Consider the following 14385-nt stretch of genomic DNA (forward strand, 5'->3'; position numbering starts at 1 on the left):
ACCTCCTATTCTTCAGCTTACATACCCTTCCATATAACATGGTTCTGTTGGAACTGGTGGCGTTTATATTAACTAGACAAATATACCCACTGGTTTTCAACAAAGAATCTCTGCTCCTTCAGCTCTGCAGAGACTTATGTTCTGTGCTATAAATGAAAATGTGAAAACACCAGAATATTCTAAGGATTAATTTCAACCAGTGAGACTGTGTTAAATTGCTCTCCTGGCATTCTTGAACACAATGGCTCTTTTTGTACACTCTGAGCTCTGAAATGACTAAAGCTGTCAGAACTTCTTCCTGCAGGTATCCATCTGATTGTAGCTTGAGATTGGAGAAAATCAGTCTGCTCTCTGCCTTGGATGCTATCAGTGCTTTTCTCTTTTCCCTTGCCCTTCTTCAAAAAGTTCAAAAGTGAAAAAAAATTAAGAGGAAAAAGAAGCCCTCCTTAAAACAAAATTTTGTACCTTTTCACTGAGACATTCTCTCAAAAAAATGGGAGCATTCAGAATCAGCCTTTCTTCCTTTATGCTTTGGTTAGTCACTAATTCACTCACACAGAAAAATCATGTTCTTCTGATGTCTAAATATTTTTATTCAAAGAAGAAAAGATTCCACTGGAGGTGTATAAACTGCCAAGTGGAGATGGTTTGCAGTATGGGCTGAACGACTGCATTTATCACCTGTGAAATCATTTTCTCCTAACTGTCTTGAACTCTTTTCTGTATTTTCTCTGTCTGAGCGTATTTGGCAGCCATACTCAACACATTATTCTTCCAGATAGTAGCAGCTTCTGTTGGTTTAATGGTGACTTCCAAACAGCTCTTCACATGTTTTTCTCCTATTTAAGAAACTTTCTCCATGTTAGGTCCTCAGTTATTAAGTACTCTCTTTAGACCAGTAGCATCCTGTTTCTGGCTATTCTTTTTAGTGTTTTAGGGTTTTTTTAGTTTTTTAGTTTAGTTTTAGTCTTTTTAGTGACAACAACATTTATAATAGCAGCTGCAATAAATAAAGGGTTTGGGAAATACAAAAATTCTTGTATAGGGAAGAACTCCTGCAGTGCTTTGCTGATTTAAGATAGATAACAATTAGATTAAGATGGATAACTTAGGCTCCAGCAAGTTTTTTGACTTTTTATGAGCTTGTATTCCTTGACAGAAGCATCCAAATCAGATGTTTCTTGCAATATGGCTGTGCTGCAGGTTCTCATTTAAGTAGAAACCACCTTCTTGTCACTGTTGTATGAATAGATGTAATGGTTTAAGTCATGAAGCGTCTATACAGTTCATTTAATTTCAGCAAACACAGGTATATCCTGGTCCTGGAGAAAAAGGAGACTGGGCTGTATGGCTTGAAATACCTCCTGTATATATTTTCCAGCATCAAACAAAACGCTAATGCTTTACCAAAACATAATCTTGAAAGATACGTTCCTGAATTCCTCTTCTACCGTGCCACAGCATGGTAGAAGCATGGGCAGCAACAGATGACCTGGCATTAATTCCTTTGTAGTGTTCGTGTGATATCACAAAGCGTCTAAAGTCTGCTCATGTGGTTTATGATGTCACAGAACTCCTGGAAAAAATTATTTCTTTGTAAGTAACTGCAGCTCATCAGTTGTTCTATATATAACCTTCACAATAGCAACCATCTGCTGAGAGCCAGGCCACTCCCCTCTTTCTTTTTTTTCCTTCATCACATCAAATTAGTGTGAGGATGATTTCATGTACATATGGTTTGAATACTGCTACCAAAGCCAAAATGAACTCTGAAAGCCACTAAAAGAACCGTTTAGTAGGCTCTGAGACACTGCCCAGAAAATTTTGTTTGTTTGTTTTCAGTTTTCAGATTTTCTGACTTTCTGAACAGCTGAATGGTGATACTTAGAAGTTGCATATCTAAGATAGAAAAAAAAAAAAACAAAAAAAACAAAAAAACAAACACAAAAACCCCACCCCCACAAAAAAGGCTTATTTTTGGACTGAAGATGCTGACAAGTTGTCATTTCTTTTGCTATGTGCTTTGCATCTACTTGTGCGGTAAAAGTAGCAAAGTGTGGGGGATTATGACTGCAATTAATATTTCATGATCACATCCCATTTAACAGTTTAAATTTTTATTGCTTTGTGGTTCCTGCAATAGTTCTAATAGAGCTTTCTATCTATGAGAGCTGCAAAGTGGAAACAGAATCACATTGTAAAAGGGAGCACTGGCATACTGATTAAAGCATGATTCTACTCTGAAGAAGGACTTAATAAAAATAGCAGTTTAGGATTCTAGACAATGACTTCCAAATCAGCTTCACTCATTTTACATGAAAAAAGAAGTTGTGGAGAGAAAAGCAATGGAATTTCTAATGACCAGTCCAGCAGAATCTGCTTGGAACATGGAAAAGTGAGTTGTGGCTAGTGTATTGCTATTGACAATAAAGACCTAATACGTCAGATACGTCAAAGCTCAGCTGCCCTGAGCTTTTGGAACTCGGAGTCCTGAAATTATTTTATTTTTTGCTTCAAATTTTTTTTGTCTCTGTTGGGGTTGAACAGGTGTGACTAAAAGCACATTTTGAAATACATCAGGTTTTGCTGCGTAGTGAAACAAGTTTGCTTAGGAATGCTCATGCTGAAGTATGCTGATTTCTTCTGCTTCTTTCATAGCCACCTTTACCTTCTCCTTTCACAGATAGACCTGTATTGATATGTGATCTAGCTTAGCCTTGTCTGCAGCATAGTGTGACTGATGCCACGACTGTAGTGCAAAATGTCCTCAGACGTCAATTCTGCTGAGGAGAGTGTCCTTAAATATTAATTCATTTGTGGATTTTGAACTGGAAAAATAAAATATCCAGTCCTCCTTCACAGAGAGCAAGTAGTAAAATCAAAGGTCTCCTACTAAAATAAGTGAAGCTGGCTCTGATTATTCATGGAATCAGAATTGCTGAATAAAGTATATTTTAACAGCACATAACTTTTTCCTAGTATAACTGCATTTTAAAAATGTTTGGGAGTATTTTTTTGCTTTTCAAAGCTTGACAGGCCTATATCTTTTCCTGAGCCTGTTCACTTTCATTCCCATGCTACAACTCTCCGCCCCTTCGTTTGTTCAGCTTTGCCTCTGAAGACAGCGTACTGTGTGGCTGCACTCTGATGCTCTGGTGCTCATTTCCCAGGACCGTGAAATGATCCTGAGAGACCAGGCAGTTAAGCAGAGCCAGTGGCTCGCCTATATTATTCCAAAATTTCTCATCTGTATAAACTCATGATCAAAACTCTCCTTCTTCTTCCTCTGAGCGGGGCTTTATTAGGTGAAGCAGCCCCAAATAAAACAGCGTTAAGGCTGTAATTTCATTACAGAATTTTCACCAACAGCTACAAGCATACGTTATTGCTGCACACCACCTACTTGTTCACACACTGTATGCTGCCATTTTCAATTATTCTAGGAGAACTGAATCGGGAAACTGATCCAGGTTAAATATCTGTGGTTTGCAGACTTTTCCTCTTTTTTTTTTTCTTTGAGCTGGATCAGTTCCAAAAAGCAGTTCGGTTGTGCTGGCATTATTAAGGCTGGAAAAAAATATTGGGAAATTGAAGGGGATGCAATTCAACCAAGAGGTATAGCTGTTCATATTATTTCTGGTAAAGGAATATTCAGCGTGCAGTCTTTCTGTTCAAGGCCGTCCTTTCTGGATTAACAACATAACACCTTCAACACTTGCAACAGGCAGACTATTTTAACATCTAGAATGTTTCATTCCAAAGTAGACTATGGGAAAAAAAAGCAATATGTTGGTGTATTTAGTCTGAATTACAGGGTATGCCTAGATAAATAATTACTCTAGAATAACAGAGGAATAAAGTATAGACAAAAGATTAATGTATACAATTTCAGAGGCTTTTTTATCATCTTTTTAAACAGCTATAAATAAGTGTAGATTTAGTTGCTAACTCAGTAATATTTATTAATTTATTTCACTATCTTATTTTTCTGCAAGTCAAAGATTTATGCCTTAATAACATACTTGTAATAGTTCATAAATAAAAATATTATTTGCATGATAAACCTTTCATCTCCGTCTATATTCTAAAGCTTTATAAAATGAGGATAATAAGGAATTCTTTTCGTTTTAAATTTCTAATGATAACTTGATGTAATTAAACAAAAGAGGCTTTAGATGCTTAAAGATATTTTGTTTCTATGCTGTTTAAGAAAAGAAAGCTGCATGTGTGGTTGCATATGGTCATTTGAAGTCTAAATTAAATATCTGAGAGCTGTTTAAAATTTTCTGTTCTGCATTTCAAGTATATTGGGAACTCCAGTAAAGTCATACTACAGCTGAGCATCTCTAAAAACTGACCAAGAATTTCCATGTTTCTAGCTAAGGAAGTATGGCCATAGCTATTTCTAATAAATATAATTAAAGCCAAACCTTTTATGAAATCTCTGTTGTGACATGTAAAATTTTGATACTGATTTTGCCAAGTTAAATTTTTTCATAAAAGTAATGAAACTGTGAAAGTCTAAAGCCTTATAGGAAGTTCTAGTCTTAGTTATGCTGGTAACTATCTAGCAAGAAAAAAAAAAAATAAAAATGGGCTTTCCAATGGGGAAATTGGTAAACTCTTGAAGATCAGGAATTAGTAAGTTTCCCTCTGGTCAAGGTGCCCTTTTCTAGCAGTATTTTTCAGCATAGCAAGGCCAGCTTCTTTGTTGATGTACTCACTGTTAGAGTATCTTGGAACACGGATAGTTGCTTGCCCGCAGTACGATTTGGCCAGATTAAAGTTATCTGAGTATTTGGCCAGAATGTGAGTGTCAGGTAAAATCTTTTGGATTATTCTTGCATATTTATTACAGGTGTAATAGTTAAAAAGTTGGATAGGTGATTTCAATTTCCAGATTTTTGAGCTATAAAAAGCTAAATTTATTTATTAAATTAACATTGAGGACTCTACCTTTCTTTTCATTGTAGACACCAATGAATCAAGCCTCAACCCGATCTCACTGCATTTTCACTATTCACATCTCCAGCAAGGAACCTGGATCTGCAACTATCCGACGCTCCAAGTTACACTTAGTAGACCTTGCTGGATCAGAGCGCGTTGCAAAGACTGGAGTTGGAGGTCACTTATTGACAGAAGCCAAATATATCAACCTGTCATTACATTATTTGGAACAGGTAAAATTAGAATAGCGTGAAATATTTCTCCCTTTACTACCTTCCTGTTTAGCAACGTGCAATGTTTTGGAAATCTTGATTCCAATATTCGCTTAGTCTTTGGACTGTGTGTTTATTGCAGTTTTTTAAAATGTTTGAGTTGGTAGTTCTTAATTTTAAGTAAAATATTTTAATTTAGGAAGAGCTTAACAATTAAACGGTAAGGTTATAGTAGGTATAGAGGATAGTGTTTCAAAAATAATGTTATCGTTTTATTTGGAATACTGATTTGGGATCAGGATGTATCACTCCAGAATCATTGAACTGAAGTGATTGATTTTCATTTGGTTCGAGCATTGTCATATTGTAAAGTATTAGGGTCTTCTCTCATTTGTTTTATTCCTCTGCCAATGTGAATCTTTGATATCTTTGAGACAGGTGTTACCTTTGTTAATGTATTTATGGAGTAACTACAATAATTGGCTTTATACCAATAGGACTTGTATTTGCAGGATCAAGCGGTCTCTATGTCCGGAACAAAATGATGGTGAGATAATGTCATGCAGCTGATCTACAATGGCAGTAGGGACAGTTCAATTTTAGTGTCCCCAGCAATTTGATACATAGATGCTCTTAAAAGTCCCTACTACCACATCTGGGTAGCTTTTGTTGTCCATACGACGTAGTAGCATGTTCTGGAATTACAACTGCATTTTGTGTGTGTGTGTGTAGATGTTCCCTTCTGATGAACAACATATGATATCCTGGAACAAATTACAAATTAATGTGACAAATTAATAGTGATACAGCCACGTGATTTGACGTTATAGTGGAATTAGAACTATATATATTTCCCCAAAATAATAGACTATAATGTTCCTACTGCTTTGATGAATAAGCTTGTTAACTGTCATTTAACGCATGCTCCATTTAGGGAATGCTGAAAGATTTTATTGGTTTGTGGATGATTGCTAGCCAGCCTACTGGAGGTTTTGCTAATAAAATTTGAAAAAAAATTTGAAGCTCTACTACAAATGGGAAGTGGAATGGGAGACTTAAGTGACAGAAATCTGAAGAGTGGGTAGATGTGGGCAGGAATCTGAAAGGACCCTGGATGTGGATCAAAGGCAATGTCAGAGGTCTTGTGACTGTGGACAGACAGGAGAAAAAAAGACGACATCTGGAGCAGGCATATGGCTTCAGAGCATGTGATACACTAAACTCGAACATACAGATATAGCTGATAGCCCTGTATCCACAAATGAAGCACCCCAAAATCCTCATCTTCCGAGGACACTCTGAGAACATGCCTGTTGCCTTGAGGTACTGGTGCAAATTATTCCCTGTATGAAGTTACTGCTTGCACAAAGGATGCGGACTGGAATAGGGACTCTTGGGCGCACTTCAGAGCATATCATAACCACTTGTGAGTTTCAGGTCTTCCTTTATGCAAAACAATATTTCTGTATGTTTCAGTGAAGTTATTTGTGAGTGATCGTACCTGCTTTATGCCATTACATTTCATATAGGGTGCAATTTTACAAAAAGTGACAATATTTCTGACAGATTCCACGTTTAAAAAACTAATGAGGTCTTCAAGTGAGTTGTTTGACCCACTCAAAAACTTTCTGTCTTAAATTATGCTGATGAAATCAGCATGTTACAGTCCTGCTTCAGTAATATTATTAAGGCCTGTTAGATTTAGACCTGCCAGTGTTTAAAAAAGCAAACAAAACAAACACCCTTTTTTATATCAAAAGGATAAGACCCTCTTTTTGACTGTGTGAAAATGGATCAATTTTATGATTATCACATTTGGTTGGCTGTTAGAAGATCCAGGTTCAGGTCCTGTACAGGTGCTCGCTGTCACTTTGTAAGAGAACATAATTTCCCTGTCCTTCAGATTTGCCATCTTTCTATCCAGGTTTCTTGATTGAATTGAAAAGATTGATTTAGTGGTTTAGGTGAGGTTTTACCAAAGGGACTTAAAGCCATCATCTTCTGTGTTATGTGACTCTGTCACATGACAGTACAGGGCTTCTGCATCATGGGAGCCGGTCACGTAGCTTTTCAGTGCCAATGTGGGAGGGTCCAAATTTTACCTGGGTTACAGACTTCCTGCATGAACTTCAGAAAAAATGAACTTTTCTGTAACACAGTTCCCATTTTTAATGGAAATAATGGATCTTCCCTCTGGCTTTTTTCCCCGTCTTTTCTATTCAGTTTGTAGTCTCTGTGTGGCAGAGACTGAGAATGTGCTTATATGTATACTCTACACTACTATGAGGTTTCCATGCAATATTTTAAACTAGCAGAGGTATTGCCGTCCCTGATGCTATTTAAAAGACAGGTAGACGTGGTGCTGAGGGACATGGTTTAGTGGAGGTTTTGGCAGTGTTAGGTTGATGGTTGGACTCCGTGATCTTAAAGGTCTCTTCCAATCTGGACGATTCTACGATTCTATAACATATTTCCATCTAACAAGTTGTAATATAGGAGATTTGAAAACCTTGATCCAGGAATGGATTTCCAGATTTCTTTACGAGACAGTAATTTTTGTATTATGCATTTGTCCCTCTCAAGGCTGCCAGTGTAAGATTTATAGTAATGAGAAATTTTAACTTCAAGAGAAAGTAATGCCAACAAAAGTGTTGCTACTAAATTTTCTAAAATGACAATTTTCTTAAGTGCAGCATAAACATAATATATGCTGGTGAGTAACACTTATTAAAGGAAAAACCATTCCTAACCATTTCGGATAGCTTGCACAACTCGTATAGTTACAGTTTTTCAGTACAGTGGTTGGCCAGATATCAGTTCAAATCTTTTATATCACAACAGATCGTGGGGTACTCTAGCTTTTTGTTAATAATAATTAGTTCCCATAATGTAAACAGCTGAGAAGGGATACTGAGAATAGTAGGTGTATCATTTCCTTTTTGGCCAAGGCATACGTATTCTGAACTGAATCATTTCTTTCCAGCAGTACTTTGTAATCATGTGCCCTTTTATTTGTGTATGTACTTTTCAAGACATTTTCTTGGAAATAAATGCATTGACCCCTCTAAGAACCATGTGCTTTAAGAATGTGTAATTTTTAAAGCATGCTTTAGCAAATATAAGGAAGCTTTTACTTGACTACTCTCCATACTTTAATTTATTATGTTGCTAGAAAAAACATGAGGAAGACTTTCAGTAAGTTACTGTGTCTTAGGAAAGTATGTGGTTTTTAGTTTATCGCATTCTGTTTCCATGTTGCTGACAGGTTGTAAAGCTAGGATACAATAAAATTAAATTTTTTTGGTCTTTCAGGTCCAGCTCCTACAAAGACAACGCGCTGAAATTTAAGTTGAAATTGTTACAATAAAATCAGTGGATTTACAGCTAACTGTGTGCATAAGTATAGTTTAGTTATAGCAGAAGTTTAGGTTCCTGAGCAGATTGTTTTCATTCTCTTTCTGTGTTAATCATTAATAGACATGTAAATTTGAAAGCCTTTTCCATTTTTACTATTGTTTCAGGTGATAATTGCCCTTGCAGAGAAAAACCGGTCCCACATTCCTTACCGAAACTCTATGATGACCTCAGTGTTAAGAGACAGCCTGGGAGGAAACTGCATGACTACCATGATAGCAACGCTCTCTATAGACAAAAGAAACATAGATGTATGTTATTTCCATCTATTTTCAACAAAAACGCTTTCACTTCTTAAAAGTTCCTGCTCTTTTGACTTTTATTACAGTTTGCAATTCAAGTGTGTATGGTTTCATTGTCATTGTTACAAAAAAAATTTAACTTTGTTTCCAGGAGAACAAAGTTTATCAGTGGAAATTGTAGTAAGATGTAGACAAATCCTTTAGGAAATGTGCTTTTCTCTAAGAAATCTTAAGTCAAGGACCATTAGGGAAATGACTTGTACCTAGTAATGAACCAATATTTTATTAAAACATTTACTGTTTTTCTAATGACTAAATCTTTGAGTTATGAAAAGGCATTTCCAAGGAATCTTCCAAAGGACATATTGGTAAGATCTATAAGTAGATTATGGATTACACTGAAAGCCTTGGAAGAACATCTGTAGACTTCTGTGAAGTTGGGATTTCACTGAGTGTGGTAGACAACTGGAGAGTTCATTGTTGGGGAGAGGGAATTGGGTGGGGTGATTTGGGATTTTTGGAAATTTTTCAAATCCTTTTATCTCCATTCCCCAATTTTCTGCACTGGAATTTTATGTATTGGTGTTTTCTTCTCTTTGTTTACCAAAATATGTTGCAATGTGAATACGTAGAACCCCACCCAAAGACATTTATAATCTATTTATTTCCAGATTTTTCCATAACGTCAAAGGGTTCCAATGTGAATAAACAAGAAAAAGAACTATTAAGCCTAAAACTGGTTTCTGAAATACAATGGAAAGCATTATGCTAAAACCATACTTCATCTAGTTGAAAACTTTTCTTTTTTCTTTTGAAAATGGACTTTACTGTTAAAAAAAAAAACAAATTGTTCAGACTTGTAAACATGTAATTACGCAAGCATGATATCTGGTTACAAATGCAACTGCATAAGTTTGTTAAAGCTTTTTTTTTAGGCTATGTGGGATAGGCACCCTTTCGTATATCAGTTCATCAGGTGTATCTATCTCACATTGCGCTCTAGGTTTCTATTTTGTAAATATTAGCCCAAGTAATTGTTCAGAGTAGGCTACTGAAAGTTTTTGTGCTCTTGCTTTAACATATACTATCTACACAACAGACCTTCTTCTTCAGTCCTCCCAAAAATAAATAAAATCCCTACCCTGCTCCCCAAATCTGATATGTGCAAGTAATATTAGGACAGATGTTAAGTCAATTACTAAACATGAGAAAATGTCAGAATTAGGATAGCTGCACAATTTAAATTTGGAGTTCTGTGAGTCATTAGGCATAGTTAGGTTTGGTTTGCTTGTTTGTTTGGGTTTTTCTATTGGATATACCTTTCATTCACAAAGGATGCACAAGGCAGAATTGCCCCCTAGTATGAATTGAAGTTGTATAATAAAAGCAACTTTCTTAAGGACCTAGCTTTGTCTCTTGCAATGAAACAGAGAATTCAAAGTAAGAAAGGGAACTCTTATGAAGAGGACAAACATAATATTGTGGAGAACTAGATGATATTCCTACTTCTACCAAAGAGTTTGTATACAACTTCTCACATCACCTGCATCACATTTTTTATGCTAGTTTTGTGGGGTGCTTGAAAGATGATCTTGATTATGAATTGTAGATAAGTTAGTTGTTATAGCTGAAAAGCTATAACAAACAGCTAAGTAACTGAAGATGGGTGGAAGCTGTTTTGAATAGAAGATCATATAATGATAATAATCAGAAAAATATTTTTTTTTGCTACTTTTGACCTCAGTTTCCCTTTTGTTAAGCGTGGTCATTCCACCAACTTGCAGCAAAGCAATACCTAGAGGGTTAATTGATTAATTTTTGTGAAGCCCGCAGGTACTGTAACTATAAGCATGGTAGAAAAAAGTGATTAGGAAATTAGTAGCTGTCAGATTTGATTACCATTCTGATTAGCTTACATATTGAACATTGAAGACTGAATTGATTTAGCTACTCATTAATTTAACACATGCTTCATACTGAACAAGGTAAAGAGGTCTGGTGGAAATGTATATATGTGTACCATACATATAATTGTATACATATAGGACTTAATTAAAATCACATTAGCTGATCATAGTAGCACAGGAACTGTACAGCAGAGGCAAAAATAGAGTCCACCTAACACTATGTGCAGCTGTCTTAATTGTAAGGCCTCCTTTTGCCTCCTTTTAAGTGTGTGTATGTATTATGTCTTTTCCAATAAGCACTAGTGTCTTTCATCATGTAACCCTAACTCAAATACCACCCCTCCAAGTACTGAAAGAGACAGGAGTCCTGTGGAAATAGAAGTATATGATCATATATTTAAGTTGGTATTTTCATATGATGGAGGACTGAAAACTGCAGAATTACTTCGATTCTGAAGTATGGGTCTGTAACAGTAGTAAAATTCTCTTAAAATAGGAGTTATGTGTAAATTCTTACATTTTAAATGCAAACTGGCATGTCTCAGAAAATTTTATCATAGAGTTTATCACATATTATTGGAAATTCTAAGACTACTGCATGATGTTTTATTCTTTGAGCTAACTCCTTGCTTTTTATTCATTAGGTAGATAAGTTCTCTAGGGGAGTCTGGCATGTTAGTATTGGCTGATCTCAGAGGAAGACACGATACTCGGGGATCCCCAATTTCATTCTGTGTCCTAGATGGGACCACACACTGATTGTTGCAGTTTTCTCCACAAACTCAGTCTTGTATCTTTTCTTTTTTTCTTTTTTTTTCCTTCCCTGTCTTTCCGTCCTCCCACACCCCATCTTAGCTCATCTCTCTGACGGTCTTTTATCTGGTATCATAGTTTTCCTGTGTGCCTCCTAGTTTCAAGTTTCCCAGCGTGTTTCTCGTTTGTCCAGGACTTCATCTCTTTTCCCAGCTTCTTTTACATGTGCTTCTCTAGTTCCAGTTTCACCTGGAAGTTTGGTTTAGTTAATTTTCTCTTTTTCTCATCATTCAATAGTTTCTACCTTCTGAACAGTATGGCTTTCTTATGCTTTAATGCTAGCAGGGACTCATTTGAAACAGAGTTTATCAGTGGATTGACTGGGTCAATAAAATATGTACTATGATTTGACAGTTTTATATGTCACTGTCATTAATATGCTAACCTAATTTCCCTTGAATAGTGTTGTTTTGGAATATGAAATGATAGATTAGTTGTAAAATACACAAAAAATACAAACATAGTTCAATGACTTCATTAGCAGTCTGTTTTACTTACCTGATACAAGGCTACTGAAATTTTTCTTTTTCTCTCTCTTTTTTTTCTTCATTCCTTCCAGGAATCTATATCAACTTGCAGATTTGCACAGCGAGTTGCTCTTATAAAGAATGAAGCAGTTCTTAATGAAGAAATTGACCCCAGATTGGTGAGAATAGTCTGGGGGCAGAGATTGCTTGTTTTAAATTTCCATAATCAGTAGCACTCAAATGCATTTTGAGGATTTTATACTGAATCATCCCATTAAATTTTTTTAGATACAAGTTCCATTTTTTTCTATAACATAACTACTATTTTTTTTTCTTTTGGAAATAGTTATAATTAGATGGACCTTTATAAAACCTCTAAAGGCTTTCTCAGCTCTTAAGGCATCTGGAGTAGTGGTCCCTTTCATTATTGTCTCTGTGTTGCTTCTCTTAGGGTGTTAGTTTCTAACACAGATAATTGGATGTCCCTAGAGCTCTTAAAAAGTCTCCTAAGGTTACTGTCACTTGACGAAGGAACACTGCTGCACTGAAACAGTTCATGTATTAAAAAGCTAAGAAATGTACAGATACAGTCCTTCCTTGAGACTGGCCCAATGAACACTTTAGCTAGGAAGAAAGAACTCTGTAAAGTTACCATTAGGAAAAAAGGAAGACAAGTAATAGGATTTCCACGCTAAAGCATTAGGCTGATGTTCACATCCCAAAGAGCAGAAGAGGAGCTCTGCAGAATGGATTGGGGATTTAGGAAGTACAGAGAAGGATAGATAGCACAAAGCCACATATAGAAAACAAGTTTCTTCTTTTAATGTCCATAACAAAATTGTAGTACTTTGTTTTCTTTTTAGTATTTGGTTATTCTTTCCTTTGAAAGATTTTATATACCTCTCGCTTGTTACGTACCAGATTTGTTTGAAGATGCGGTCTTTAATCTAAGTTCTACTATATTGAGGCCTTTCTTAGTATATTTAATATAACTTTCTGCATTACCTGGAAAATTTCCTTTATAAATATTGAGCACACCTGTGAGGTGTCCCTGCCCAGGGAATGGGAGTTGGAACTAGATGATCTTTAAGGTCCCTTCCAACCTGAGCCATTCAATGATTCTATGATTGAGGATTGATTAGTTCAACATAGTATTGCAGATAATGATAGCTAGTGGATCAGCTGGGTTTTATGCAGTATATCAAAGACGTTTTCTGATATGGGAAGTGTTTGACTGAGTTTACACTGCTTATGCCAAAGCTGCATATATGGATATAATGAAGAAAGAACTATTGAAGCATTTCAGCATACCCTCTGTCTCTCTTACAGAGACATCAGATGGAAAATAAGTTCAAGTTAAGCTATTATATTATTCTGTTTATATATAAACAGATAATATTTAAAAAATAGTTTTTAACAGCATAATTGTAAGTTTGAACTGTAGCTTTTTGCCTCTGAAGTATGTAAAATCTGAATGAACTATCCTAATTTCAGTGGTCCTGTATTTTTTATGATATGCTAATTGTATTGTCCTTCTTTTTATGGGAAAAATTATTACTGTATTTCTGAATTTCTTGTGACTAATTTCTAATTACAAGTTTTATGTATTTTGTTCTCATACGACCTTCTGATCTGGCTAGGAAACGCTTTCCCCTTGAATGCTAGACTGCATTATATAACATAAGAAACATTTGTTCTCTAAAAATTGGGGGATTAGATGGTTGATTATTTCATTCATTGTTACTTGATGGTAATTAACATGTTTCAGTTACTGTTAATAATTGTGCTTTTATTTTCTCTTTTCCTGAAAGTTCAAAGGGAATAGGAGATTCTTGTCAGGGTTTCTGCTGTTTTTCTTTTTTGGTCATTGTTCTATTTATTTTTCTTTCCAAACAATTTCTAACAGTACCAGCATCACACATACCAAAAAAAAGAGCAGCCAAAAAATAAACAAATACAAAAAACCCAGTAGGAGTAGGAACTGAATAACTTCTTCATTTCTGTCTGTCCTTTTTTTTTTTTTTTTTTTTTTTTTTCTTTCCTGTGTAGGCTTTGTAGTACCAAATCATGCAAAACATTTCTTCTATGGCCACAGAAGCCTTTGATTGAGGTGGAACACATGCAGGCTCCTGAACATTTACTACATCCTGTGGAGCTATACTCCACGAGTTTGGTATGTCTCGCTCTGCAGGATCATTTAGCAAGTAAAACAAAAGTGGACTCAGGAGAGTTAGAAAACCATCCCCTCTTGTGGAAAAGGCAGGGGAGCACAGGTACCTAGACTTTATATGCCTCTGTGCTCATTGTGGAATTTGTTGCCCATCTTAACTACCTAAAGTATATTCCAAGGGTGCAACCTGATTATTCAGTAAAGTGCAGGACT

At 35.7% G+C, this 14385-nt stretch overlaps 1 protein-coding gene across 1 annotated transcript in view; it reads left to right on the forward strand.

Moving 5' to 3' along the window:
• KIF6 (kinesin family member 6) overlaps positions 1-14385 on the forward strand; it is a 171792-nt gene that overhangs the window by 38283 nt on the left and 119124 nt on the right. Inside the window, exons 7-9 of the mRNA XM_054195458.1 lie at positions 4974-5180; positions 8681-8824; positions 12095-12181. Of these exons, the coding sequence (XP_054051433.1) occupies positions 4974-5180; positions 8681-8824; positions 12095-12181 (438 nt within the window). The remainder of the gene's footprint in view (positions 1-4973; positions 5181-8680; positions 8825-12094; positions 12182-14385) is intronic.

The sequence above is a fragment of the Rissa tridactyla genome, chromosome 3, assembly GCF_028500815.1.
Source record: "Rissa tridactyla isolate bRisTri1 chromosome 3, bRisTri1.patW.cur.20221130, whole genome shotgun sequence".
NCBI lineage: Eukaryota > Metazoa > Chordata > Aves > Charadriiformes > Laridae > Rissa > Rissa tridactyla.